The sequence below is a fragment of the Carcharodon carcharias genome, chromosome 11 (assembly GCF_017639515.1).
Source record: "Carcharodon carcharias isolate sCarCar2 chromosome 11, sCarCar2.pri, whole genome shotgun sequence".
NCBI classification, from domain to species: Eukaryota; Metazoa; Chordata; class Chondrichthyes; order Lamniformes; family Lamnidae; genus Carcharodon; species Carcharodon carcharias.
Genome location: NC_054477.1, coordinates 3,327,458 through 3,354,908, shown reverse-complemented (window position 1 = coordinate 3,354,908; position 27,451 = coordinate 3,327,458). Strand labels below are relative to the sequence as shown.

The 27,451-nt window shown below is 47.3% G+C and overlaps 1 protein-coding gene across 2 annotated transcripts in view; it reads left to right on the top strand.

The window, feature by feature from the left end:
- Positions 1 to 266: 266 nt before the first annotated feature.
- LOC121284375 (ankyrin repeat domain-containing protein 50-like) overlaps positions 267 to 27,451 on the top strand; it is a 163,220-nt gene continuing 136,035 nt past the window's right edge. The window contains exons 1-2 of one of the 2 annotated variants that reach the window (XM_041199800.1): positions 267 to 383; positions 21,148 to 21,702. In XM_041199800.1, coding sequence (XP_041055734.1) covers positions 21,302 to 21,702 — 401 coding nt within the window. In that variant the 5' untranslated portion in view covers positions 267 to 383; positions 21,148 to 21,301. Of the gene's footprint in view, positions 384 to 10,622; positions 10,873 to 21,147; positions 21,703 to 27,451 lie in introns of those variants that run through there. The other variant, XM_041199799.1, reaches the window with a different exon arrangement.

Sequence of the window (27,451 nt, the reverse complement as noted above, 5' to 3'; positions counted from 1 at the left end):
TTTCCCCCCTCTCTCTCTCTCTCCTCCCCCCCAACCCCCCTCCCCCACCCCCCTTCCCCTCCCCCCCCCCACCCCCCTTCCCCTCCCCCCTCTCTTTCCCCCCTCTCTCTCTCTCTCTCTCTCTCCTCCCCCCAACCCCCCCCAGGCCCCGCCTCTCCGGGTGGCTCCGCCCCCCTCCCGCCCCCCGTTTGTTGCGCGGCCGGAGCCGGAGCGAGTGTTGGGTCTCCCCCGGCCCGGAGCTGCCCCCGATCCCCGGGCCCTCGGCCCCCCTCGGCCCCCCCGGCCCCCGCACCTCGAGCAGCCCCGGAGAGCGGCCTAGTCCCGGCCGGAGCCTCGGCCTCTCCGACTCAAACCGCCCGGCCCAGCGACACCCACCGGCTGAGGTAAGAGGAGGAGCGGCGGCGGGGGGGGGGGGGGGGGAGGGGGAGGGGGAGGGTCCAGCTGAGAGGGACAGACTTACATTGCTGTAGCGCCGCGCTCATCCTCAGCAATCGGAGACTAGTGGGTGCACAGGATGATCCCACAAACAGCAGTGACCCGGATAATGCCGCTGAATGGAGTTTGAGGGAAAGATTTCACCCCCGGGGAGATCTCCTCCTGCCCCTAAACACCGCCGGGGATTCATTTACACCCACTGAAAAAGACGGCCCCCCTGACAGTGCAGCACTCCCTCAGTACTGACCCCCTGACAGTGCAGCACTCCCTCAGTACTGACCCTCTGACAGTGCAGCACTCCCTCAGTACTGACCCCCTGACAGTGCAGCATTCCCTCAGTACTGACCCTCCGACAGTGCAGCACTCCCTCAGTACTGACCCCCTGACAGTGCAGCACTCCCTCAGTACTGACCCTCTGACAGTGCAGCACTCCCTCAGTACTGACCCTCTGACAGTGCAGCACTCCCTCAGTACTGACCCTCTGACAGTGCAGCACTCCCTCAGTACTGACCCTCTGACAGTGCAGCACTCCCTCAGTACTGACCCTCCGACAGTGCGGCACTCCCTCAGTACTGACCCTCTGACAGTGCGGCACTCCCTCAGTACTGACCCTCCGACAGTGCGGCACTCCCTCACTACTGACCCTCCGACAGTGCGGCACTCCCTCAGTACTGACCCTCCGACAGTGCGGCACTCCCTCAGTACTGACCCTCTGACAGTGCGGCACTCCCTCAGTACTGACCCTCCGACAGTGCGGCACTCCCTCAGTACTGACCCTCTGACAGTGCGGCACTCCCTCAGTACTGACCCTCCGACAGTGCGGCACTCCCTCAGTACTGACCCTCTGACAGTGCGGCACTCCCTCAGTACTGACCCTCCGACAGTGCGGCACTCCCTCAGTACTGACCCTCTGACAGTGCGGCACTCCCTCAGTACTGACCCTCCGACAGTGCGGCACTCCCTCAGTACTGACCCTCTGACAGTGCGGCACTCCCTCAGTACTGACCCTCCGACAGTGCGGCACTCCCTCAGTACTGACCCTCTGACAGTGCGGCACTCCCTCAGTACTGACCCTCCGACAGTGCGGCACTCCCTCAGTACTGACCCTCTGACAGTGCGGCACTCCCTCAGTACTGACCCTCCGACAGTGCGGCACTCCCTCAGTACTGACCCTCTGACAGTGCGGCACTCCCTCAGTACTGACCCTCCGACAGTGCGGCACTCCCTCAGTACTGACCCTCTGACAGTGCGGCACTCCCTCAGTACTGACCCTCCGACAGTGCGGCACTCCCTCAGTACTGACCCTCTGACAGTGCGGCACTCCCTCAGTACTGACCCTCCGACAGTGCGGCACTCCCTCAGTACTGACCCTCTGACAGTGCGGCACTCCCTCAGTACTGACCCTCTGACAGTGCGGCACTCCCTCAGTACTGACCCTCTGACAGTGCGGCACTCCCTCAGTACTGACCCTCTGACAGTGCGGCACTCCCTCAGTACTGACCCTCTGACAGTGCGGCACTCCCTCAGTACTGACCGTCTGACAGTGCGGCACTCCCTCAGTACTGACCATCTGACAGTGCGGCACTCCCTCAGTACTGACCGTCTGACAGTGCGGCACTCCCTCAGTACTGACCATCTGACAGTGCAGCACTCCCTCAGTACTGACCCTCTGACAGTGCAGCACTCCCTCAGTACTGACCCTCTGACAGTGCTGCATTCCCTCAGTACTGACCCTCCGACAGCGCGGGGCTCCCTCAGTACTGACCGTCCGACAGTGTGGTAGGTGGTGGAGTAGAGGTATTGTCATTCGTAAGCCACCAAGGCAGAAGGTGAAATTTGAATTCAGTAAAAAACTTAAATGCCTGTTGATGCCCATGAAACTCGTCGATTGTCGTAAAAACCCATGAGGTTCACTAATGTCCATTTGGTTTCCTAATGTCCTTTCGGGAAGGAAACCTGCTCTCCTTACCTGGTCTGGCCTACAGACCCACAGCAATGTGATTGGCTATTAAATGCTCTCTGCATTGGCCTAGCAAGCCACTCAGTCCTCAACAGCCATGAGGGATGGGCCCAGCCAGCGACGCCCCCATCCCCTGAACGAGTAAAAGAAAACTCTCTCAGTAATGACCCTCCAACAGTGCGGCACCTTCTCTGTACTGACCCTCCGACAGTGCGGTGCTCCCTCAGGACTAACGATGTGACAGTGTGGCACCCCCTCGGTATTGACCTTTCGACAAAGCGGCACTGCACTGCACTGGAATTGTCAGCTTTGATAAGAGTCTCAAGTCCCTGGTTTGGGACTGGAAACCATAACATTTAATGCACAGATGTTCCTATGGTTTGGTTATGTATGGAAACTATAGTTGTTTGGTTGCACAGAACTTGAATGTTGCTGAATAAGAGACATGCTGTTGAAGCTTTCTGTCTTGCACTCATGAGGGCAGCTTCGTGAGAATACCAATTACGAACACACACATATACAAATTAGGAGCAGGAAGAGTCCATTTGGCTCCTTTAAACCTGTTCCGCCAAGTAATAAGATCATGACTGAACTGTTTGTGGCCTCAACTCCACAAAGATAAGTAGGAAAGAATGTTGTGAAGAGGACATGAGATTACAAAGGGACAAAGAGAGGTAAAGTGATTCGGTGTCTGGCAAATGGAGTATAATGTGGGCAAATGTGAAATTGTCCGTTTGGCAGGAAGAATCTAAAAGAAGCTTATTATCTAAATGGTGAGAGATTGCAGAGCTCTGAGATTCAGAGGGATCTGGGTGTCCTAGTGCATGAATTGCAAATGGTTAATATGCAGGTACAGCAGGTAATTAGGAAAGCTAATAGAATGTTATTGTTTATTGTGAGGGGAATTGAATGCAAAAGCAGGGAGGTTATGCTTCAGTTGTACAGGGCACTGGTCAGACCACATCTGGAGTACTGTGTACAGTACTGGTCTCCTTATTTAATGAATGATGTAAATCTGTTAGACACGGTTCAGAGAAGGTTTACCAGACTAATACCTGGAATGGGTGAGTTGTCTTATGAGGAAAGGTTGGACAGGTTAGGCTTGTATCCACTGGAATTTAGAAGAGTAAGAGTTGACTTGATTGAAACCTTTAAGATTCTGAGGGGTCTTGACAGGGTGGTTGTGGAGAAGATGTTTCCTCTTGTGGGAGAATCTAGAACTGGGGGTCACTGTTTAAAAATAAGGGGTCACTCATTTAAAACAGAGATGAGAAGCAAGTTTATCTCTGAGGGTTGTGAGTCTTTGTAACACTTCATCTAAAGGCGGTGGAAGCAGAGCCTTTGAATATTTTTAAGGCAGAGGTAGATAGATTCTTGATTAACAAGGGGGTGAAAGGTTATCAGGGTAGGTGGGAATGTATAGTTGAGATTATAATGTGATCAGCCATAATCTTATTGAATGGCAGAGCTGAGTGGCCTAATCCTGCCCCTAGTTCGTATGCTGGTATATTTGTATGTTTACATTCTTACCCCCAATAACATTTGATCCCCTTGTTAGTCAAGAATCTATCTACCTCTGCCTTAAAAATATTCAATGACCCTGTCTCCACTGCTCTCTGGGGAAGAGAGTTCCAAAGACTCACGATCCTCTGAGAGAAAGGATTTCTCCTCATCTCGGTCTTAAATGTGAGACTCCTTATTTTTAAACCTGGTTCTAGTCTGTCCCACAAGGGGAAACAATCTCTCAGCATCCACCCTGTCAGGTCCCTTCAGGGTCTTATATGTTTCAATAAGATCACCTCTCATTCTTCTAAACTCCAATGGGTACAGGCCCAGTCTGTCCAACCTTTCCTCATAGGAGAACCTTCCCATCCCAGGAGTCAGTCGAGTGAACCTTCTCTGAACTGCTTCTAATGCAGTTATATCCTTTCTAAAATAAGGAGACCAAACTGTGCACGGTTCTCTAGTTGTGGTCTCACAAACACCCTGTACGACTGTAGCAAAACATCCCTACTTTTATATTCTATTCACCTTGCAATAAACACCAACATTTCATTTGCCTTCCTAATCACTTGCTGTACCTGCAAACTAACTTCTTGTGAATCATATACCGGGACATCCAGATCCCTCTACATCTCAGAGTTCTGCAACCTCTCTCTATTCAAATAATATGCTGCTTTTCTATTCTTCCTACCAAAGTGAAGTTTACATTTTCCCACATTATTAGCCCATCTGCCAAATTTTTGTCTACTCATTTAACCTATCACTTTGCAGACTCCTTATGTCCTCTTCACAACTTACCTTCTTATCTATCTTTGTGTAACCAGCAAGTTTAGAAACCATACATTTGGTCCCTTCATTCAAGTCATTGATATAAGTCAATTAATAATTTTACTGCATGAGAGGAGAATGCTGTTTGGTTGGCAAGTGGACTCTGATCAGTCAAGGCATTGCCATGGGGAATGAACCAGGGAATGGCTGCTCCCAAGTTTTTGTTTAGTTGAAAGAGGTGCAATGCATGGACTTGCATCTTCTGCCTGCAAAGGAGAGGGCCCTGTGTGTGAATATATGTAGCTGCTAGCACACGTAACTGAGCAACATTGTGAGTCTGACTGATAATCTTAAATTGGTTTTCAGTATAATTCTTAGCACACTTGGGATTGTTTAGCAAGTGCTGTCCAATTGTGAATCACTTCCAATGTTGGAATTCTATGTTTTAAATTTTGCAAGCACGGGCTGGTTAGGTACGGTTGGCTCGGAAGAAGAGTCATATAGACTCAAAATGCGAACTCTGTTTCTCTTTCCACAGATGCTGCTAGGCCTGCTGAAATTTTCCAGCATTTTCTGTTTTTATTAATGTCAGTACTTTGCCTGTTGCGAACAGCTGAAGGGATGTGCTGTTTGATACAGTCTTCTAACCGTTGAGACGTACGGCTACATACCCATCATCACACCAACACTGAAACTCATACACCACATTACTCATTTGTGAGATAGGCAGAATGTCTTTTTGGCTTGAGGGCAGCATCCTGTTAGTGGTGAATACCACTTGTGTTACTACTGCATAGTAGCAGCATGAAACAGCTAGCTTCACCTGGTGCTCAAATGTTTGAGATACCTTCCCCTTCCAGAGTAATCTGAGGTAGACAATAGCCTTGCAAAACAAAAACAGAAACAGAAACACCTGGAAAAACTCAGCAGGTCTGGCAGCATCAGTGGAGAAGAAAAGAGTTGACGTTTCAAGTCCACATGACCCTTCAACAGAACAGGTTCTGTTGAAGGGTCATGAGGACTCGAAACGTTAACTGTGTGCCTCTCCGCCGATGCTGCCAGACCTGCTGAGTTTTTCCAGGTAATTCTGTTTCTGTTTTTGTTTTGGATTTCCAGCATCTGCAGTTTTTTGTTTTTATAATGGCCTTGCATATTTCTGTTATCTACTGAAACCTTTGCTATATTTGAATCCTGCATATAAGAATTTCCTAACACACTTTAATGGGCTCCACCCTGCTCTCAAATTCACCTTTGAAATGGAGCAGTCAAATGAGGCTCCTTTCCTCGATGTGCGAGTTGAGAAATCTGCCAGGGGGTTCTCCACCACGGTTTACCCCAAACCGACCTTCACTGGTCAGTATACGCGTTGGGATTCTTACAGTTCCACATGCCATAAGATTGATCTTATTGCCAACCTTGTAAATAGGACTTGAGCCATTTGTTCACCACACAAGCTGGTGCTGAAATAGGCGCATCAGAGACACCCTGCGGGATAATGGCTCCCCTGATTAGATCATTTTGTGCAGTATATCACACAAACCCATCAACTTAAGGGCACTTCCAGCCCTGAAAAGTGCCCAGTGTACCTCAGATTACTCTGGAAGAGTAAGGTATCTCAAACATTTGAGCACCAGGTGAAGCTAGCTGTTTCACGCTGCTACTATGTAGTAGTAACACGAGTGGTATTCACCACTAACAGGATGCTGCCCTCAAGCCAAAAAGACATTCTGCCTATCACACAAATGAGTAATGTGCTGTATGAGTTTCAGTGCTGGTGTGATGATGGGTATGTAGACCGTATGTCCCAAACACTGGCGGATCGTATCAATAGCTTGTCCCAACCACTGTTCACAACAGGCAAAGTACTGACCGTACCCAACCAGCCCAGGCTCGCAAAACTCAAAACACAGTGTCCAACATTAGATGTGATTCCGCAAATGGACAGCACTTGCTACAATCCTAATTGTGCTAAGAATTAAACTGCAACCAATTGAAGAATATCAGTTGAGCTCATATTGTGGCTCACTTGTAAGTGCTAGAAGCTGCAAACAGTCACATAGAGAGCCCTTTGCAGACAGTAGCAGCATGTCCCTGCATTGTGCTTTTTTCAACTAAACAAAAGCAGGGCAATGGCTTGACCAATCAGAGTCGACCTGCCTGGTTTGAATTTAAACAAAAACTTAGCACTTAACTGTTCCCTGGTGCATTCTCCATGGCAATGCCTCTACCAATCAGAGTCCACTTGCCAACCAATCAGCACTCTCCTCTCATGCAGTATAAATGATTATTCCCTTTACAATTACCCTCCACATTATATCAAGAAACAGCTAAAGGCACTGGATCCTGCAAAGGCTATGGGCCCTGACAATATTCCAGCAATAGTACTGAAGTCTTGTGCTCCAGAACATGCTGTGTCCCTAGCCAAGCTGTTACAGTACAGCTACAACACTGGCATCTACCCAGCTATGTAGAAAATTGCCCAGGTATGTCCTGGATGACCTCATTATAACCTTGGTTCAAACATGACAAAAGAGCTGAACTCCTGAGGTGAGGTGAGAGTGACTGGCCTTTAACATCAAGGCAGCATTTGACCAAGTGTGGCATCAAGGAGCCCTAGCAAATCTGGAGTCAAAGGGAATCAGGGAAAACTCTCCGCTGGTTAGAGTCATACCTAGCACAAAGGAAGATGGTTGTGGTTGTTGGAGGTCAATCATCTCAGTTCGAGGACATCACTGCAGGAGTTCCTCAGGGTAGTGTCCTCGGCCCAACCATCTTCAGCTGCTTCATCAATGACGTTCCTTCCATCATAAGGTCAGAAGTGGGGATGTTCACTGATGATTGCACAATGTGCAGCACCATTCACAACTCTTTAGATACTGAAGCAGTCCATGTCCAAATGCAGCAAGACCTGGACAATATCCAGGCTTGGGCTGACAAGTGGCAAGTAACATTCGTGCCACTCAAGTGTCAGGCAATGACCATCTCCAACAAGATAGAATCTAACCATCACCTCTTGACATTCAATGGCATTACCATCACTGAATCCCCCACTATCAACACCATGGGGGTTACTATTGACCAGAAAATGAATTGGACTAGCCATATAAATAGTGTGGCTACAAGAGCAGGTCAGAGGCTAGGAATTGTGTGATGAATAACTCACATCCTGACTCCCCAAAGCCTGTCCACTATCTACAAGGCACAAGCCAGGAGTGTGATGGAATAGTCCCCACTTGCCTGGATGAGTGCAGCTCCCACAACACTCAAGAAAGTTGACAACATCCAAGAGAAAGAAGCCCACTCGATTGGCAGCACATCCACAAACATTCACTCCCTCCACCACCGACGCACAGTAGCAGCAGTGTGTACCATCTACAAGATGCACTGCAGGAATTTACCAAGGCTCCTTCGAGAGCACCTTCCAAACCCATGACCACTATCATCCAGAAGGACAAATGCAGCAGATAGATGGGAACACCACTACCTGGAAGTTCCCCTCCAAGTCACTTACCATCCTGGCTTGGAAATATATCGCCGTTCCTTCACTGTCGCTGGGTCAACATCATGGAATTGCCTCCCTAACAGCACTGTGGGTGTACCTACACCACATGGACTGCAGTGGTTCAAGAAGGCAGCTCACCACCACCTTCCCAAGGGTAATTAGGGATGGGTAATAAATGCTGGCCCAGCCAGTGAAGCCCACATCCTGGGAATGAATAAAAAAAATGTACACAAAAAACAGGACTAATCCAACTCGGCCAATTACTGCCCCATCAGTCTACTCTCGATCATCAGTAAAGCAATGGAAGGAGTCATCAACAGTGCTATCAAGTGGCACTTGCTTAGCAATAACCTGCTCACTGATTCCCAGTTTGGGTTCGGCCAGAGCCACTCAGCTCCTGACCTCATTACAGCCTTGGTCCAAACATAGACAAAAGGGCCGAACTCCTGAGGTGAGGTGAGAGTGACTGCCCTTGATATCAAGGCAGCATTTGACCGAGTGTGGCATCAAGGAGCCCTAGCAAAACTGGAGTTAATGGGAATCAGGGGGAAAACTCTCCACTGGTCAGGGTCATACCTAGTACAAAGGAAGATGGTTGTGGTTGTTGGAGGTCAGCCATCTCGGCTCTAGGACGTCACTGCAGGTGTTCCTCAGGGTAGTGTCCTCGGCCCAACCATCTTCAGCTGCTTCCATCATAAGGTCAGAAGTGGGGATGTGCGCTGATGATTGCACAATGTTCAGCACCACTCGCAACTCCAGATACTGAAGCAGTCCATGTCCAAATGCAACAAGACCTGGACAATATCTAGGCTTGGGCTGACAAATGGAAGGTAACATTCGTGCCACACGAGTGCCAGGTAATGACCATCTCCAACAAAATAGAATCTAACCATCGCCTCTTGACAGTTAATGCATTACCATCACTGAATACACCACTATCAACATCCTTGGGGGTTACCGTTGACCAGAAAATGAACTGCACGAGCCACATAAATACTGTAGAATCCTAAGAACAGGTCAGAGGCTAGGAATCGTGGGAAGAGTTACTCACCTCCTGACACCCCAAAGCCTGTCCACCAAGGTACAAGTCAGGAGTGTGATGGAAAACTCCCCACTTGCCTGGATGAGTGCAGCCCCAACAACACTCATGAAGCTTGACACCATCCAGGACAAAGCAACCCGCTTTATTAGCACCACATCCACAAACATTCACTCCCTCCACCACTGATGCACAGTATCAGCAGCGAGTACCATCTACAAGATGCACTGCAGGAATTCACCAAGGCTCCTTAGACAGCACCTTCCAAACCCTCGATCGCTACCACCTGGAAGGACAAAGGCAGCAGACACATGGGAACACCACCACCTGGAAGTTCCCCTCCAAGTCACTCACCACCCTGACTTGGAAATACATCACCGTTCTTTCACTGTCACTGGGTCAAGATCCTGGAACTCTCTCCCTAACAGCACTGTGGGTGTACCTACACCACATGGACTGCAGTGGTTTAAGAAGGCAGCTCACCACCACCTTCTCAAGGGCAATTAGGTATGGGCAATAAATGCTGGCCCAGCCAGTGACACTCTCATCCTGTGAATGAATTTTTAAAAAATTGGCATTCTTGCAAATCTGTCCTGATGAGTGCAAGGTAAAAAGCTTTTACAGCAAGTCTCTTTTTTCAGCAATATGGTAATTATATTCTTAATGAGTCTTGGGATTTGGGCATCCCTGGCATGTTCAGCATTTATAGGGTACCCCTAGTTGCCCTTGGCACTTGGTAAGGCTTCCCTCCACTGTCATCCAGTCAGACGTTTTCACAGGAGGTGCAATTGATAGTTACATTAATTAAAAAACGTTCAACAGGTTTTTCTTAATGATGACTGAGGGGTTATGGAGATTAACCTTTCTGGAAGATTGTTCCAGTCCTTAATTGTTCTTAGGGGATAAAAGAGTTAGCAATGGAAGCATGTTGGGATGCATACAGTTGGAGCTGTTAGATATGAACTCTTGCAGCTTGCTCTGCTGAAGGGCCTTGAATAACAGCACCTCTCCCTGATTGAGCTGCTTGCTTACTCATTCAGTGTGGCTTGTGGGCCTATCACACAGCGTGGGCTTGGAGTCATGTCTAGATCAGACCAGGGAAGAGCGACAGCTTCGACTGAGATGATGGGTTAGAAAGCTGTATATCCAAATTTGCCGATGACACAATGATGGGCAGCATTGGAAGCAGTGTAGATGGAAACATAACGTTACAATGAGATATTGATAAAGTGAATGGGCAAAACTGTGGCATTGGATTTTCATGTGGGAAAATGTGAGGCTATGAGAGGGTTAATCCTGCAAGAGTGTGTCAGTGGGTGGAGGCTGCTGGTGGCATGTGGTTGAACCTCTGTCTATGTGGGACTGAGAGGGTTAACACTCTGTCCCTCCCAGATTGAACAGACTTCAGATAGGAGGATTGTTTTGGGGATGAATAAGAGAGTGAGTTTGGCATTTCCAGTATTGCTTGTGCCGTCATTTCCTATAGCCTCAACAAACCCACGGCAGCAGAGGAATCTTTTTAAAGGAAAATTGATTTAGTCGGGGAGTCAGTGAGCGAGTATGAGCTTTGACAGTGATCTCCAGGAACTGCTCTTCCTGTTATTAGCTCTGAATGTTGGTGATGATGTAGCCCCTTCACAGGAGAGTGCGTGGATATAACACAGGGTAAGGCGCTGTTTTATGTGAACTATTGTCTTTATTCACTGGTCAGGCCCTGTCACCCAGCTTTACATGTGCAGGCAGGCAACAGACCTGCCTGAGAAGTTTCATATGATTCATTTTTTTACCTAATGGGGTCAAATTTTTCAAATCAACTGGAAACTAAAACTGGTCCAAATGCAAACCACCCGCTGATCAGTGGAGGGAGTCACCGGCATGTTGGAGTCATTTCTCATTCTATTGCAAGTAGTTCACACTCTTCAAACCGCCCAGCCCTCAGTATGAGACTGCCTGTGCCATGCAGGGGAGGTGGGATGCACGTGTCATAGTCATAGAGTCATAGAGGTTTACAGCACAGAAAACGGCCCTTCGGCCCATCGAGTCTGCGCCAGTCAAACAAGTACCTAACTATTCCAATCCCATTTTCCAGCACTAGGCCCATAGCCTTGTATGCCAAGGCATCACAAGTGCACATCCAAATACTTCTTAAATGTTACGAGGGTTTCTGCCTCTCCCACCCTTTCAGGCAGTGAGTTCTAGATTCCCACCACCCTGTGGGTGAAAAAATTCTTCCTCACATCCCCTCTAAACCTCCTGCCCCTTACTTTAAATCTATGCCCCCTGGTTATTGATCCCTCCACCAAGGGGAAAAGTTCCTTCCTGTCTATCTATGCCCCTCAATTTTATACACCTCAATTAAGTCCCCCCTCAATCTCCTCTGCTCCAGGGAAAATAACCCCAATCTCTCCTCATAACTAAAACTCTCCAACATCCTGGTAAATCTCCTCTGCACTCTCTCTAGTGCAATCACATCCTTCCTATAATGCAGATTCCAGAGCTGCATGCAATACTCTAGCTGTGGCCTAACCAGCGTTTTATACAGTTCCAGCGTAACCTCCCTGCTCTTATATTCTATGCCTTGGCTAATAAAGGCAAGTATCTCATATGCCTTCTTAACCACCTTATCTACCTGTCTCGCTACCTTAAGGGATCGGTGGACATCCACACCAAGGTCCCTCTGATCCTCGGTCCTTCCCAGGGTCCTACCATTCATCGTGTATTCCCATGCCTTGTTTGTCCTGCCCAAGTGCATCACCTCACACTTATCCGGATTAAATTCCATTTGCCACTGATCAGCCCATCTGACCAGCCCGTCTATATCCTCCTGTAATCTAAGGCTATCCTCCTCACTATTTACCACTCCACCAATTTTTGTGTCATCCGCGAACTTGATCAACCCTCCTACATTCAAGTCTAAATCGTTTATTTACATCACAAACAGCAAGGGACCCAACACCGATCCCTGTGGAACCCCATTGGACACAGGCATCCAGTCACAAAAACACCCCTCGACCATCACCCTCTGCTTCCTGCCACTCAGCCAATTCTGGATCCAATTTGCCAAATTGCCTTGGATCCCATGGGCTCTTACCTTCGTTATCAGTCTCCCATGTGGGACCTTATCAAAAGCCTTGCTGAAGTCCAAGTAGACCACGTCAAATGCATTGCCCTCATCTACACACCTGGTCACCTCTTCAAAAAATTCAATCAGATTGGTCAGACATGACCTCCCCTTAACAAAACCATGCTGACTGTCCTTGATTAATCCCTGCCTCTCCAAGTGTAGATTAATTCTGTCCCTCAGAATTGCTTCCAATAGTTTCCCCACCACTGAGATTAGACAGACTGGCCTGTATTACCTGGTTTATCCCTTCCTCCCTCTTTGAATAACGGTACCACATTAGCTGTTCTCCAGTCCTCTGGCACCTCTCCTGTGGCCAGAGAGGTATTGAAAATTATTGCCAGTGCCCCTGCTATCTCCTCCCTTGCCTCACTCAACAGCCTGGGATACATTTCATCCAGGCCTGGAGATTTATCTACTTTTAAGCCTGCCAGACCATTTAGAACCTTCTCCCTTTCTATGCTAATTTCTTCAATTATATCACAGTCCTTCTGCCTGATTTCCATACCCACGTCATCCCTCTCACTTGTGAACACCGACACAAAGTATTCCTACGTCTTCCAGCTCCACACACTAATTACCACTATGGTCCTTAACTAGGGAAAGAGCAGGGCCCAATATCCTCTTACTCTTATAAAAACAAAAAAACTGCGGATGCTGGAAATCCAAAACAAAAACAGAATTACCTGGAAAAACTCAGCAGGTCTGGCAGCATCGGCGGAGAAGAAAAGAGTTGACGTTTCGAGTCCTCATGACCCTTCGACAGAACTTGCGTTCGAGTCCAAGAAAGAGTTGAAATATCCTCTTACTCTTAATGGAAGCACAGGGATCAGAAATTAGAACTCAGGAACAGGAATTGCTGGGAACACGCAGCAGGTCAGGCGAAACACAGAGTGATGTTTCTAGTGTGCATCCTGTAAGAAAGACCTGGAGTTGGAGCTGAGATGGGTACCAGGGCCTGTGACATGGTGTGTGAGGTGCAGCATCCATTCCCTCTGTTTTTATAATCTGAAAAGCCCATTTATAAGCTTCAACAATCACTTGGCTTCATTGTGTGGGTTTAGAATCTGTGATAACTACACCCTCCGCAAACTCAGCGCTAAGTAAGCCCTAAATCTCGTACCAAACACTCCCTGGAGAGGTACAGCACGGGGTTAGATACATGGTAAAGCTCCCTCTACACTGTCCCCATCAAACACTCCCAGGACAGGTACAGCACGGGGTTAGATACAGAGTAAAGCTCCCTCTACACTGTCCCCATCAAACACTCCCAGGACAGGTACAGCACGGGGTTAGATACAGAGTAAAGCTCTCTCTACACTGTCCCCATCAAACACTCCCAGGACAGGTACAGCACGGGGTTAGATACAGAGTAAAGCTCCCTCTACACTGTCCCCATCAAACACTCCCAGGACAGGTACGGCACGGGGTTAGATACAGAGTAAAGCTCTCTCTACACTGGCCCCATCAAACACTCCCAGGACAGGTACAGCACGGGGTTAGATACAGAGTAAAGCTCCCTCTACACTGTCCCCATCAAACACTCCCAGGACAGGTACAGCACGGGGTTAGATACAGAGTAAAGCTCCCTCTACACTGTCCCCATCAAACACTCCCAGGACAGGTACAGCACGGGGTTAGATACAGAGTAAAGCTCCTTCTACACTGTCCCCATCAAACACTCCCAGGACAGGTACAGCACGGGGTTAGATACAGAGTAAAGCTCCTTCTACACTGTTCCCATCAAACACTCCCAGGACAGGTACAGCACGGGGTCAGATACAGAGTAAAGCTCCCTCTACACTGTCCCCATCAAACACTCCCAGGACAGGTACAGCACGGGGTTAGATACAGAGTAAAGCTCCCTCTACACTGTCCCCATCAAACACTCCCAGGACAGGTACAGCACGGGGTTAGATACAGAGTAAAGCTCCCTCTACACCGTCCCCATCAAACACTCCCAGGACAGGTACTGCACGAGATTAGATACAGAGTGAAATTCCCTTTACAGTCCAATTTTCACAGGTATGTGATATTGCTCTGTACTCTAAGCAGACCAATCCCAGTTTCCCCTGTTTTTCTCTCTGTCTTTCTCTCTCTAACTGAAGTTCCTCGTTCCTGGTAATGTTCCAAGGAAATGATGTCGTCTGCACCCTCTGCAGTGCTGTCGCATCCTAAAGTGTGATTCCAGAATGGGGCACTATACTCCATTTGAGGCTGAATTTTATGAAAGTTCATAACTTCACTGGCTTTTGTAATCTGTGCCCTTCCTAATAAAGCCCAGGATTCTGTATGCTTTATTAACACCTTTCTGTGCTTGTTCTGTCACCTTCAAAGAGTCTCCCTGATGCTGCATCCACTTAAAAATTCTACCATTTAGTTTATTTTGCTTCTTCTCATCTTTCCTACCAGAATGTCCCCCTCCACCTAATCTGCTTTAAATTTTATCTGCAATAATGTCTGCCCGTGATGTCCTCCTGAAATCGGTTCATATTATCCTTTCTGTTTACTACATTTCCAGCTGTTAGATTAAGAGTGAGCAGGAGACACTGTTTAATCAAGAGGATTGACTGGCTGTGGAATTAACGACTAGAGTAAGATTGTGTCAAGTTTGAAGCCGAGGTTTGGTACTTATTAGAGTAAAGGGGATGAGAGTGGGGTCAGGCTACTCTTTGTTCGGGGGCGAAACAGCAATGGGCTGGATGGGACAAATGGCCTTTTTATGTGATGTAATTTCTAACTCCCTGAGGACTAGAGCAAGGTGTGGGGGTATGTGTGGGGGTATGTGGGTGAAGGTGATTGAGTTCAGCCTCAAAGCTCATTCGTCTTTCTCCTTACATTAAGGGAAAGCCTTTCGATTTGGAACTAAATCTAAGTGGAGGCCGATATGGGACCTGTACCCCAGTGAGAGTCAGTGTGTGTGGGACCCGTACCCCAGTGAGTGTCAGTGTGTGTGGGACCCGTACCCCAGTGAGAGTCAGTGTGTGTGGGACCCGTACCCCAGTGAGAGTCAGTGTGTGTGGGACCCGTACCCCAGTGAGAGTCAGTATGTGTGGGACCCGTACCCCAGTGAGAGTCAGTATGTGTGGGACCCGTACCCCAGTGAAAGTCAGTGTGTGTGGGACCCGTACCCCAGTGAAAGTCAGTGTGTGTGGGACCCGTACCCCAGTGAAAGTCAGTGTGTGTGGGACCCTTACCCCAGTGAGGGTCAGTATATGTGGGACCCGTACCCCAGTGAGGGTCAGGATGTGTGGAACCCGTACCCCTTGAGCCCATATCTTGCCAATGAACCTTTTGAGTCGCACCTTATCAAGTGACTTTTGGAAATCTAAGTATACCACATCTACTGGTTTCCCTTTCTCTATCCTATTAGTTACATCCTCAAACAGCACTAATAAATTTGTTCAAACTTGACTTTCCCTTTAATAAAGCCATGTCGGCTTTGTCTGATCATATCGTGATTTTCTAAATGCGTTGTTAAGATTTCCTTAATAATAGATTCAAACACATTCCCGATGACTGATGACAGACTGGCCGGTAGTTCCATGTTTTCCCTCTCCCTCCTTCCTTGAATAGCAGTGTTACATTTACTAGCTTTTAATCTGCTGGCAGGATCTGGGGAATTTTGGAAAATCATAGCTAACCCATCCACTATTTCTTCAGCTATCTCTTCGAACTCTAGGGTGTAGGTCATCAGCTCTGGGAACTTGTCAGATTTTAGTTCCTTATGTTTCTCCAGTACTTTTTCTCTGCTGATATTTCTTTAATACCCCTGGATTACCCTTTATTTTTGGTATGAACCTTGTGTTTTCTTCTGTGAGAACAGGCACAAGATATTTGTTCAATGTCTATAGCTGAAAAAGAGACTCGCTGTCAAATCTTTTCATCTTATACTCGTCATGTCAGAATTGCAAGAATACCAAATATCAAAGGGAACAACAATTTATTCTGCGTGAGAAGAACGTGTTGAATGGTTGACAAGTGGACTCTGATTGGTAGAGGCATTGCCATGGAGAATGCACCAGGGAACAGTTAACTGCCAAGCATTTGTTTAAATTCAAACCAGGAAGGTGGACTCTGGCCAAGGCATTGCTATGGGGAATGAATAAGGGAATGGTTACCCCCACAAACATTTCGTTGAAAGAAGTACAATGCACGGACATGCTCCTGATGAGTCCAAGACAAAAAACTTGGGCAACACGTCTCTTTTTTTCAGCAATACTCAAGTCCTGTACTACCAAACGAATATTTGTTCAATGGCCCTGCCATTTCTTCATTCTCTATAATAATTTCTCCTGTGTCAATGGAGCCAATGTTTACTTTAGCTACTCTCTTTTTATAGATTTGGAAAAGCTCTTACAATCCATTTTTGTGTTCCTGGGTAGTTTGCTCTCATATTAGAACCATAGAAAAGTTACAGCATAGAAGGAGGCCTTTCAGCCCATCTTGTCCATGCCAGCCCGTGGACACCCACGTGCCCTTTCTCATTCCACCTTCCTGCACCCATCCCATAGCCCTGCAGCTTACAGCACTTAAGGTGCAGATCCAGGTACTTTTTAAAAGAGTTTAGAGTTTCTGCCTCTACCACCAACTTGGGCAGCGAATTCCAGACACCCACTACCCTCTGCGTAAAAAAGTTCTTCCTCATGTCCCCCCTACACCTTCTGCCACTTATCTTGAATCTGTGTCCCCTGGTCCTAGAATTCTCCACCAAGGGAAACAATTTGATCCTGTCCACTCTATCGATTCCCCTCATAAATTTGTACACTTCAATCAAGTCACCGCTAAGCCTTCTTTGTTCTCGGGAAAATAACCCCAACCAATCCAATCTCTGCTCGTGATTACACTTTTCTAACCCTGGCAACATTCTTGTAAACCTCCTCTGCACTCTCTCCAGAGCTATTATGTCCTTCCTGTAATGTGGTGACCAGAACTGCACACAATACTCCAGTTGTGGCCTCACCAGTGTTTTATACAATTCCAACATTATATCCTTACTTTTCTAATCTATGCCTCTGCCAATGAAGGAGAACATATGCCTTCTTTACAACCAGGTGCTGCTGGAGGGAGAGGTCGAGTGTGTTCATATGGCGGCGCATGGCACTGAGTGTGGATCTCAGAATGTGATGGGAACAACAGTCCGAGAAACGTTTTATGTCCTGGAGATACCTGTAATCCTGGGTGGGTTCGAAACATGAGGGGTGGAATTTCAGTTGAAATCCACGTGGGGTAAGTCGGAGACGGAGACAGCCACTGAGAAAGGAGATATGGCTGTGAAAGCGGGTTTTAGTAAACACCTTGTCAAACACCAGGAGAGAAATGGAAAGCAATGAAGGTGAACAAGGCAAAAGAGAGATATGGAAATCTTGTCGCAGAGACTAACAAAACTTCTTCAAGGTAGGTATTTCTTGAAGAGCAGTGGCAGTCAATTAAACACAGAGATAAAAACAAAAAACTGCAGATGCTGGAAATCCAAAACAAAAACAGAATTACCTGGAAAAACTCAGCAGGTCTGGCAGCATCAGCGGAGAAGAAGAGAGTTGACATTTCGAGTCCTCATGACCCTTCAACAGAACGAAGGGTCTTGAAGGTTCATGAGGACTTGAAACATCAACTCTTTTCTTCTCCGCCGATGCTGCCAGACCTGCTGAGTTTTACCAGGTAATTCTGTTTTTGTTTTAGCATTAATGTATTGGTAAAACATCTTTGGGTTATCTTTAACTTTCCTTGCTATTCTTTTTTCATGCCCTCTCTTTGATTTCCTTATTTCCTTTTTTACTTGGTCCCTGCAGTTCCTATATTCGTCTAGGCTCTCTGCAGTGCTTAGTTCTTTGTGCCTGTCGTACGCTTTCTTTTTCTGTTTGATCTTCCCCTATTTTCCTCTAGACAACCAGGGGGGTCTAGATTTGGCAGTACCACCCTTATTTTTGTAGGGGACATGTCTACTTTGTACAATTAGGATCTCGCTTTTTAGTGCTTCCCACTGGTTTTCCACTGTTTTATCCTCCAGCAGTGCTGTCCAGTCCACCTCAGCCAAGTCCCTTCTCATTTCTGCAAAATTTGCCTTTCTCCAGTTCAAGGCTTTTACTCCTGTCTTATCTCTGTCCTTTTCCATGGTAATGCTAAATCTAACTGAATTGTGATCACTGTCCCCGATATGGTCGCCAACTGTCACTTCACCCACTTGCCCTTCTTTGTTCCCCAAGACTAGGTCTAGAATTGCATCTCCTCTCGTTGGGTTTGTCACTAATTGGTTGAAAAAAACTTTCCTGGATGCACTGCATGAATTTTTCTCCCTCAGTGCCCCTTATATTGTTTCAATCCCAGTTGATATTAGGATAGTTGCAGTCTCCTACTATTATTGCCCTCTTGTTCTTACAAGCAGAAATTTGTCTACATATTTGTTCTTCTAACTCCCTTTCACTATTTGGGGGTCTGTAGTATACTCCCAGTAGTGTGACTGCCCCTTTTTTATTTCTAAACTCAATCCATAAAGTCTAGTTTGTTGACCCATTTAGTGTATCATCCCTTCTCACAACTGGAATTGATTCTTTAACCATTAGTGCTACCCTCCCCTCCTTTTTTATCTCCTACTCTATCGTGTCAGAAGACTCTGTAACCAGGGATATTAAGCTGCCAGTTTTGTCCCTCCTTTAGCCAGGTCTCCGTTACAGCAATGACATCCTGCTGCTATGTGTCTACCTGTACCCTTAACTCCTCTACCTTGTTTGTAATACTCCTTGCATTGAAGTATAAACAGTTTAACCCCGTCAATGTCCCTTGCTGGACACTTTTTAAACTTTGCTTCTCCTGTAACTCCATGTCTATCACAACGTCCCTAGTTAATGTTCTACCTCCATTTTTCTGATCTGAATCTGACCTATCTGATCCTACTCCTGGGATCCCATCCCCCTGCCACACTAGTTTAAATATCCCCCAACAGAACCAGCTAAAGCCCCCACAGGACACTGGTCCCAGCTCTGCCTGGGTGCAGCCCATCCGGTTTGTACAGTTCCCACCTTCCCCAGAACCGGTCCCAGTGTCTCAAGAACCTGAAACCCTCCCGGCTACACCATCTCTCCAGCCACCTGTTCATTTGGTCTATCCTCTTATTCCTGCTCTCGCTAGCATGTGGAACTGGGAGTAATCCTGAGATTACTACATTTGAGGTCCGGCATTTTAATTTATCTCCTAACTTCCTGTACTGAGCTTGCAGGTTCTCATCCCTTAGTTTACCTATGTCGTTCCCAGAGCAATAGCCTGGGCCTCTGGATTACTAGTCCAGTGACATTACCATTACACCACTGTCTCTTCAGTAGTCAGGAGTCGCGAATGGTGCTGACCATTGTGCAATCATCAGTGAACATCCCCACTTCTGACCTTATGATGGAAGGAAGGTCATTGATGAAGCAGCTGAAGATGGTTGGGCCGAGGACACTACCCTGAGGAACTCCTGCAGTGATGTCCTGGAGCTGAGATGACTGACCTCCAACAACCACAACCGTCTTCCTTTGTGCTAGGTATGGCTCCAACCAGTGGAGAGTTTTCCCCCTGTTCCCATTAACTCCAGTTTTGCCAGGGCTCCTTGATGCCACACTCGATCAAATGCTGCCTCGATGTCGAGGGCAGTGACTCTCACCTCACCTCACCTCGGGAGCTCAGCTCTTTTGTCTATGATTGGACTAAGGCTGTAATGAGGTCAGGAGCTGAGTAGATATGGCAGGACCCAAGCTGACCATCAACATAAAGGATGCAGCGTGATATTGAAAAGTCATCGAACTTCAATTTGAGTGAATTGCAGTCATTTGATTGAGAGACAACTCCTGTATCATTGTAATTTTCCTCAAGTCCATCCACCGACGCAGTGACTGAGTCTGAGTTATCCTGGGCGTGTCAATGATAAACGCTAACTCGTTTGGGCTGGAGTGTTTTCATAGTCTTACATCAGCCCAGTATGACTAAGAGTAGGAGCAAGATTGCTGGCTGATTCACACTCTCTCCCCCTCCCCTCTGCAACACTGTTGGAGGGTCAGTACTGAGGGAGTGCTGCACTGTCAGATGGTCAGTACTGAGGGAGTGCTGCACTGTCAGATGGTCAGTACTGAGGGAGTGCTGCACTGTCAGATGGTCAGTACTGAGGGAGTGCTGCACTGTCAGATGGTCAGTACTGAGGGAGTGCTGCACTGTCAGAGGGTCAATACTGAGGGAGTGCTGCACTGTCAGAGGGTCAGTACTGAGGGAGTGCTGCACTGTCAGAGGGTCAGTACTGAGGGAGTGCTGCACTGTCAGAGGGTCAGTACTGAGGGAGTGCTGCACTGAGGGCCAGCGCTAAGGGAGTGCTGCACTGTTGGAGGAGCAGTACTGAGGGAGTGCTGCACTGTTGGAGGGCCAGTGCTGAGGGAGTGCTGCACTGTTGGAGGGCCAGTGCTGAGGGAGTGCTGCACTGTCAGAGGGTCAGTACTGAGGTAGTGCTCTGCTGTTAGGATCTGTCTTTTCAAATGAGACGTCAAATTGAAATGATGCCAACCTGAAAGATCCCACGGGCACTATTGCAAGAAGAAAGTTGCCCTCTGATACCCTGGTGAGTATTTATCCCTCAACTAAATTTAGAAAACTGACCATCTGATCATTAGCAGATTGTTTTTTGTGGGAGCTTGCTGTGCACAAATTGGCTTCTGCATTTCCTACACTACAACTGTGATGATATGCCAAAATACTTCATTGTCTGTGAAGCACTTTGGGAATTCCTGAGGATGTGCGGGTGCTATAGAAATGCAAGTTCTTTCTCCATGTGACTTTTGTCCTCTCTCTCTGTGCAGGTTCTCACATGCCGTGACATACCTGTACTGCAGTTACAAACCAGCCAAGCTCAGGGAATTCCAGCTGTACTTACTCGGCATAGGCACAGCCACACCTGTTCCGGAGTCCAGCATGAATGAACCGCAGCACTGGGAGTGTGGAAAGGATTGAGAGATGACTCAGAGCCTGCTCCAGGGGAAGCGATTCTATTGTCGGGAATGGGCTTTGCGCAAGTTGCAGCACTGTCTGGACTGCTGTCCGAACAGTCGGAGCAGTGGCATCCTGGTCACCGGGGGTCCGGGCAGTGGCAAGACCGCCTTGTTCAGTGAGGTGCTGTGGCCGGTGTCTGAGCATGGCCGGAGGTTTGACCTGTCCATCCGGACTGTGGGACACCACTTCTGTCAGGCGCAGGACATGCGGACCCTGTCAGTCAGTGCCTTCATCCTGAGCCTGGTGCAGCAGATTAAGAGGTGCCCGTTGGTACATGGTTACAGTGAGAAGCTGCGAGAGGTGTCAGTGCAGGCAGTACTGGAACCCAGCGAGTGTGAGAGGAACCCAGATGAAACTTTCAAAAGGTAACACAGATTAAAAACCCCAGTTAACATTTTGGGGCTTTGTTGCAATTTTTTGTTATTGAAGTTGCTAAGAGTCAGAACAAGGAACAATAACATTAAAATGGGAGCCAGGCCATTCAGGGTGATGTCAGGAAGCACTTCACACAAAGAGGATGGGAAATCTGGAACACTCCCTCCAACAAAAAGATGCCAAAGGTTGGGGCTCAGTTATAAATTTCAAAACTGATAGATGGCTCTTGGCTCAGGTTATTGAGGGCTATGGCACAAAGCAAGATGGAATTGAGGTGCAGGACAGACGCCAAAACCTAACTGAGTGGCAGTGCAGGCTAGAAGGGCTCAACGGTCCCCTGTGATTATGTTCTGCAGAGATCCTGCAGCATATGCAAACAATTCATGTCTCTGTTGGGTAAGTGTTAACTCTGTGTTGGAGTGTGGCTGAGCTCCCAGCCAATTGCTTCCAGTATCAAGTCAGAAATAGGAATCAAATGTGTCCAGGTACAGCTTCAATAATCCATGCATTTACCATCTTCAGAATACTTGAAACTCCTTGGCCGCTGTCGGAGGCTGAACAGGACTGTTCACAACCTTCCTGTCATATTTGACCCCAAGATGAGATTTTGATCACATAGCTGAGCAATCATTAACATGACCCGACTACTAACATTGTAACATCGCCCGACTTCTAACGTTGTAACATCGCCCGACTTCTAACACTGTAACATGGACCGACTTCTAACACTGTAACATCGCTCGACTTCTAACAATGTAACATCACCCGACTTCTAACATTGTAACATCGCCCGACTACTAACACTGTAACATCGCCTGACTTCTAACCCTGTATCATCGCCCGACTTCTAACACTGTAAAATGGCCCGACTTCTAACACTGTAACATGGCCCGACTTCTAACATTGTAACATGGCCCGACTTCTAACACAGTAACATGGCCCGACTTCTAACACTGTAACATGGCCCGACTTCTAACACTGTAACATTGCCCGACTTCTACCATTGTAACATGGCCCGACTTCTAACATTGTAACATGGCCCGACTTCTAACATTGTAACATGGCCCGACTTCTAACATTGTAACATGGCCCGACTTCTAACACTGTAACATGGCCCGACTTCTAACATTGTAACATCGCCCAACTTCTAACACTGTAACATGGCCCGACTTCTAACATTGTAACATGGCCCGACTTCTAACATTGTAACATGGCCCGACTTCTAACATTGTAACATCGCCCAACTTCTAACACTGTAACATGGCCCGACTTCTAACATTGTAACATGGCCCGACTTCTAACATTGTAACATGGCCCGACTTCTAACACTGTAACATGGACCGACTTCTAACACTGTAACATCACCCGACTTCTAACACTGTAACATCGCCCGACTTCTAACACTGTAACATCGGCCGACTTCTAACATTGTAACATCGGCCGACTTCTAACACTGTAACATGGACCGACTTCTAACACTGTAACATCACCTGACTTCTAACACTGTAACATCGCCCGACTTCTAACACTGTAACATCGCCCGACTTCTACCATTGTAACATCGACCGACTTCTAACACTGTAAAATGGCCCGGCTTCTAACATTGTAACATGGCCCGACTTCTAACACTGTAACATGGCCCGGCTTCTAACATTGTAACATGGCCCGACTTCTAACACAGTAACATGGCCCGACTTCTAACACAGTAACATGGCCCGACTTCTAACAGTGTAACATGGCCCGACTTCTAACACAGTAACATGGCCCGACTTCTAACACAGTAACATCGCCCGACTTCTAACATTGTAACATGGCCCGACTTCTAACACAGTAACATCGCCCGACTTCTAACACTGTAACATGGCCCGACTTCTAACACTGTAACATCGCCCGACTTCTAACACTGTAACATGGCCCGACTTCTAACACTGTAACATGGCCCGACTTCTAACACTGTAACCTCGATCGACTACTAACATTGTAACATCGGCCGACTTCTAACATTGTAACATCGGCCGACTTCTAACATTGTAACATCGGCCGACTTCTAACATTGTAACATCGGCCGACTTCTAACACTGTAACATCGCCCGACTACTAACGCTGTAATATCGCCCGACATCTAACACTGTAACATGGCCCGACTTCTAACATTGTAACATCGCCCGACTTCTAACATTGTAACATCGCCCGACTTCTAACACTATAACATGGCCCGACTTCCAACACTGTAACATGGCCCAACTTCTAACACTGTAACATGGCCCGACTTCTAACACTGTAACATCGCCCGACTTCTAACACTGTAAAATGGCCCGGCTTCTAACATTGTAACATGGCCCGACTTCTAACACAGTAACATGGCCCGACTTCTAACATTGTAACATGGCCCGACTTCTAACACTGTAACATGGCCCGACTTCTAATGCTGTAACATGGCCCGTCTTCTAACACTGTAACATCTTCCGACTTCTAACACTGTAACATCACCCGACTTCTAACAATGCAACATCGCCCGACTTCTAACATTGTAACATCGCCCGACTTCTAACAATGTAACATCGCGCGAATTCTAACAATGTAACATCGCCCGATTTCTAACACTGTAAGATCGCCCGATTTCTAACACTGTAAGATCGCCCGACTTCTAACACTGTAAGATCGCCCGACTTCTAACACTGTAAGATCGCCCGACTTCTAACACTGTAAGATCGCCCGACTTCTAACACTGTAAGATCGCCCGACTTCTAACACTGTAAGATCGCCCGACTTCTAACACTGTAAGATCGCCCGACTTCTAACACTGTAAGATCGCCCGACTTCTAACACTGTAAGATCGCCCGACTTCTAACACTGTAAGATCGCCCGACTTCTAACACTGTAACATCGCCCGACTTCTAACAATGTAACATCGCCCGACTTCTAACATTGTAACATCGCCCGACTTCTATCATTGTAACATCGCCCGACTTCTATCAATGTAACATCGCCCGACTTCTAACAAAGTAACATCGCCCGACTTCTAACACTGCAACATCGATAACCTTCTAACATTGTAAGATCGCCCGACTTCTAACTGTAACATCGCCCGACTTCTAACAAAGTAACATGGCCCGACTTCTAACACTGTAACATGGCCCGACTTCTAACACTGTAACATGGCCCGACTTCTAACACTGTAACATGGCCCGACTTCTAACACTGTAACATGGCCCGACTTCTAACACTGTAACATGGCCCGACTTCTAACACTGTAACATGGCCCGACTTCTAACACTGTAACATGGCACGACTTCTAACACTGTAACATGGCCCGACTTCTAACACTGTAACATGGCCCGACTTCTAACATTGTAACATCGACCGACTTCTAACACTGTAACATGGCCCGAATTCTAACATTGTAACATGGCCCGACTTCTAACACAGTAACATGGCCCGACTTCTAACATTGTAACATGGCCCGACTTCTAACATTGTAACATGGCCCGACTTCTAACACAGTAACATGGCCCGACTTCTAACATTGTAACATGGCCCGACTTCTAACATTGTAACATGGCCCGACTTCTAACACTGTAACATGGCCCGACTTCTAACACTGTAACATGGCCCGACTTCTAACACCGTAACATCGCCCGACTTCTAACACTGTAACATGGCCCGACTTCTAACACTGTAACCTCGATCGACTACTAACATTGTAACATCGGACGACTTCTAACATTGTAACATCGGCCGACTTCTAACGTTGTAACATCGGCCGACTTCTAACACTGTAACATGGACTGACTTCTAACACTGTAACATCACCCGACTTCTAACACTGTAATACCGCCCGACATCTAACACTGTAACATGGCCCGAATTCTAACATTGTAACATGGCCCGACTTCTAACACTGTAACATGGCCCGACTTCTAACACTGTAACATGGCCCGACTTCTAACACTGTAACATGGCCCGACTTCTAACACTGTAACATGGCCCGACTTCTAACACTGTAACATGGCCCGACTTCTAACACTGTAACATGGCCCGACTTCTAACACTGTAACATGGCACGACTTCTAACACTGTAACATGGCCCGACTTTTAACACTGTAACATGGCCCGACTTCTAACATTGTAACATCGACCGACTTCTAACACTGTAACATGGCCCGAATTCTAACATTGTAACATGGCCCGACTTCTAACACAGTAACATGGCCCGACTTCTAACATTGTAACATTGCCCGACTTCTAACATTGTAACATGGCCCGACTTCTAACACAGTAACATGGCCCGACTTCTAACATTGTAACATGGCCCGACTTCTAACATTGTAACATGGCCCGACTTCTAACACAGTAACATGGCCCGACTTCTAACACTGTAACATGGCCCGACTTCTAACACCGTAACATCGCCCGACTTCTAACACTGTAACATGGCCCGACTTCTAACACTGTAACCTCGATCGACTACTAACATTGTAACATCGGACGACTTCTAACATTGTAACATCGGCCGACTTCTAACATTGTAACATCGGCCGACTTCTAACACTGTAACATGGACTGACTTCTAACACTGTAACATCACCCGACTTCTAACACTGTAATACCGCCCGACATCTAACACTGTAACATGGCCCGAATTCTAACATTGTAACATGGCCCGACTTCTAACACAGTAACATGGCCCGTCTTCTAACATTATAACATGGCCCGACTTCTAACATTGTAACATGGCCCGACTTCTAACATTGTAACATGGCCCGACTTCTAACATTGTAACATCGCCCAACTTCTAACACTGTAACATGGCCCGACTTCTAACATTGTAACATGGCCCGACTTCTAACATTGTAACATGGCCCGACTTCTAACACTGTAACATGGACCGACTTCTAACACTGTAACATCACCCGACTTCTAACACTGTAACATCGCCCGACTTCTAACACTGTAACATCGGCCGACTTCTAACATTGTAACATCGGCCGACTTCTAACACTGTAACATGGACCGACTTCTAACACTGTAACATCACCTGACTTCTAACACTGTAACATCGCCCGACTTCTAACATTGTAACATCTTCCTACTTCTAACATTGTAACATCGTCCGACTGCTAACATTGTAACATTGCCCGACTTCTAACAATGTAACATCGCCCGACTTCTAACATTGTAACATCGCCCGACTTCTATCAACGTAACATGGCCCGACTTCTAACAAAGTAACATCGCCCGACTTCTAACACTGCAACATCGATAACCTTCTAACATTGTAACATCGCCCGACTTCTAACACTGTAACGTCGCCCGACTTCTAACACTGTACCATCGCCCGACTTCTAACAAAGTAACATCGCCCGACTTCTAACACTGTAACATTGATAACCTTCTAACGCTGTAACATCGCCCGACTTCTAACGCTGTAGCATCGCCCGACTTCTAACACTGTAACATCGCCCAACTTCTAACGCTGTAACATCGCCCGACTTCTAACGCTGTAACATCGCCTGACTTCTAACACTGTAACATGGCCCGACTTCTAACACTCTAACATGGCCCGACTTCTAACACTGTAATATGGCCCGACTTCTAACACTGTAACATGGCCCGACTTCTAACACTGTAACATGGCCCGACTTCTAACACTGTAACATGGCCCGACTTCTAACATTGTAACATGGCCCGACTTCTAACATTGTAACATGGCCCGACTTCTAACCTTGTAACATGGCC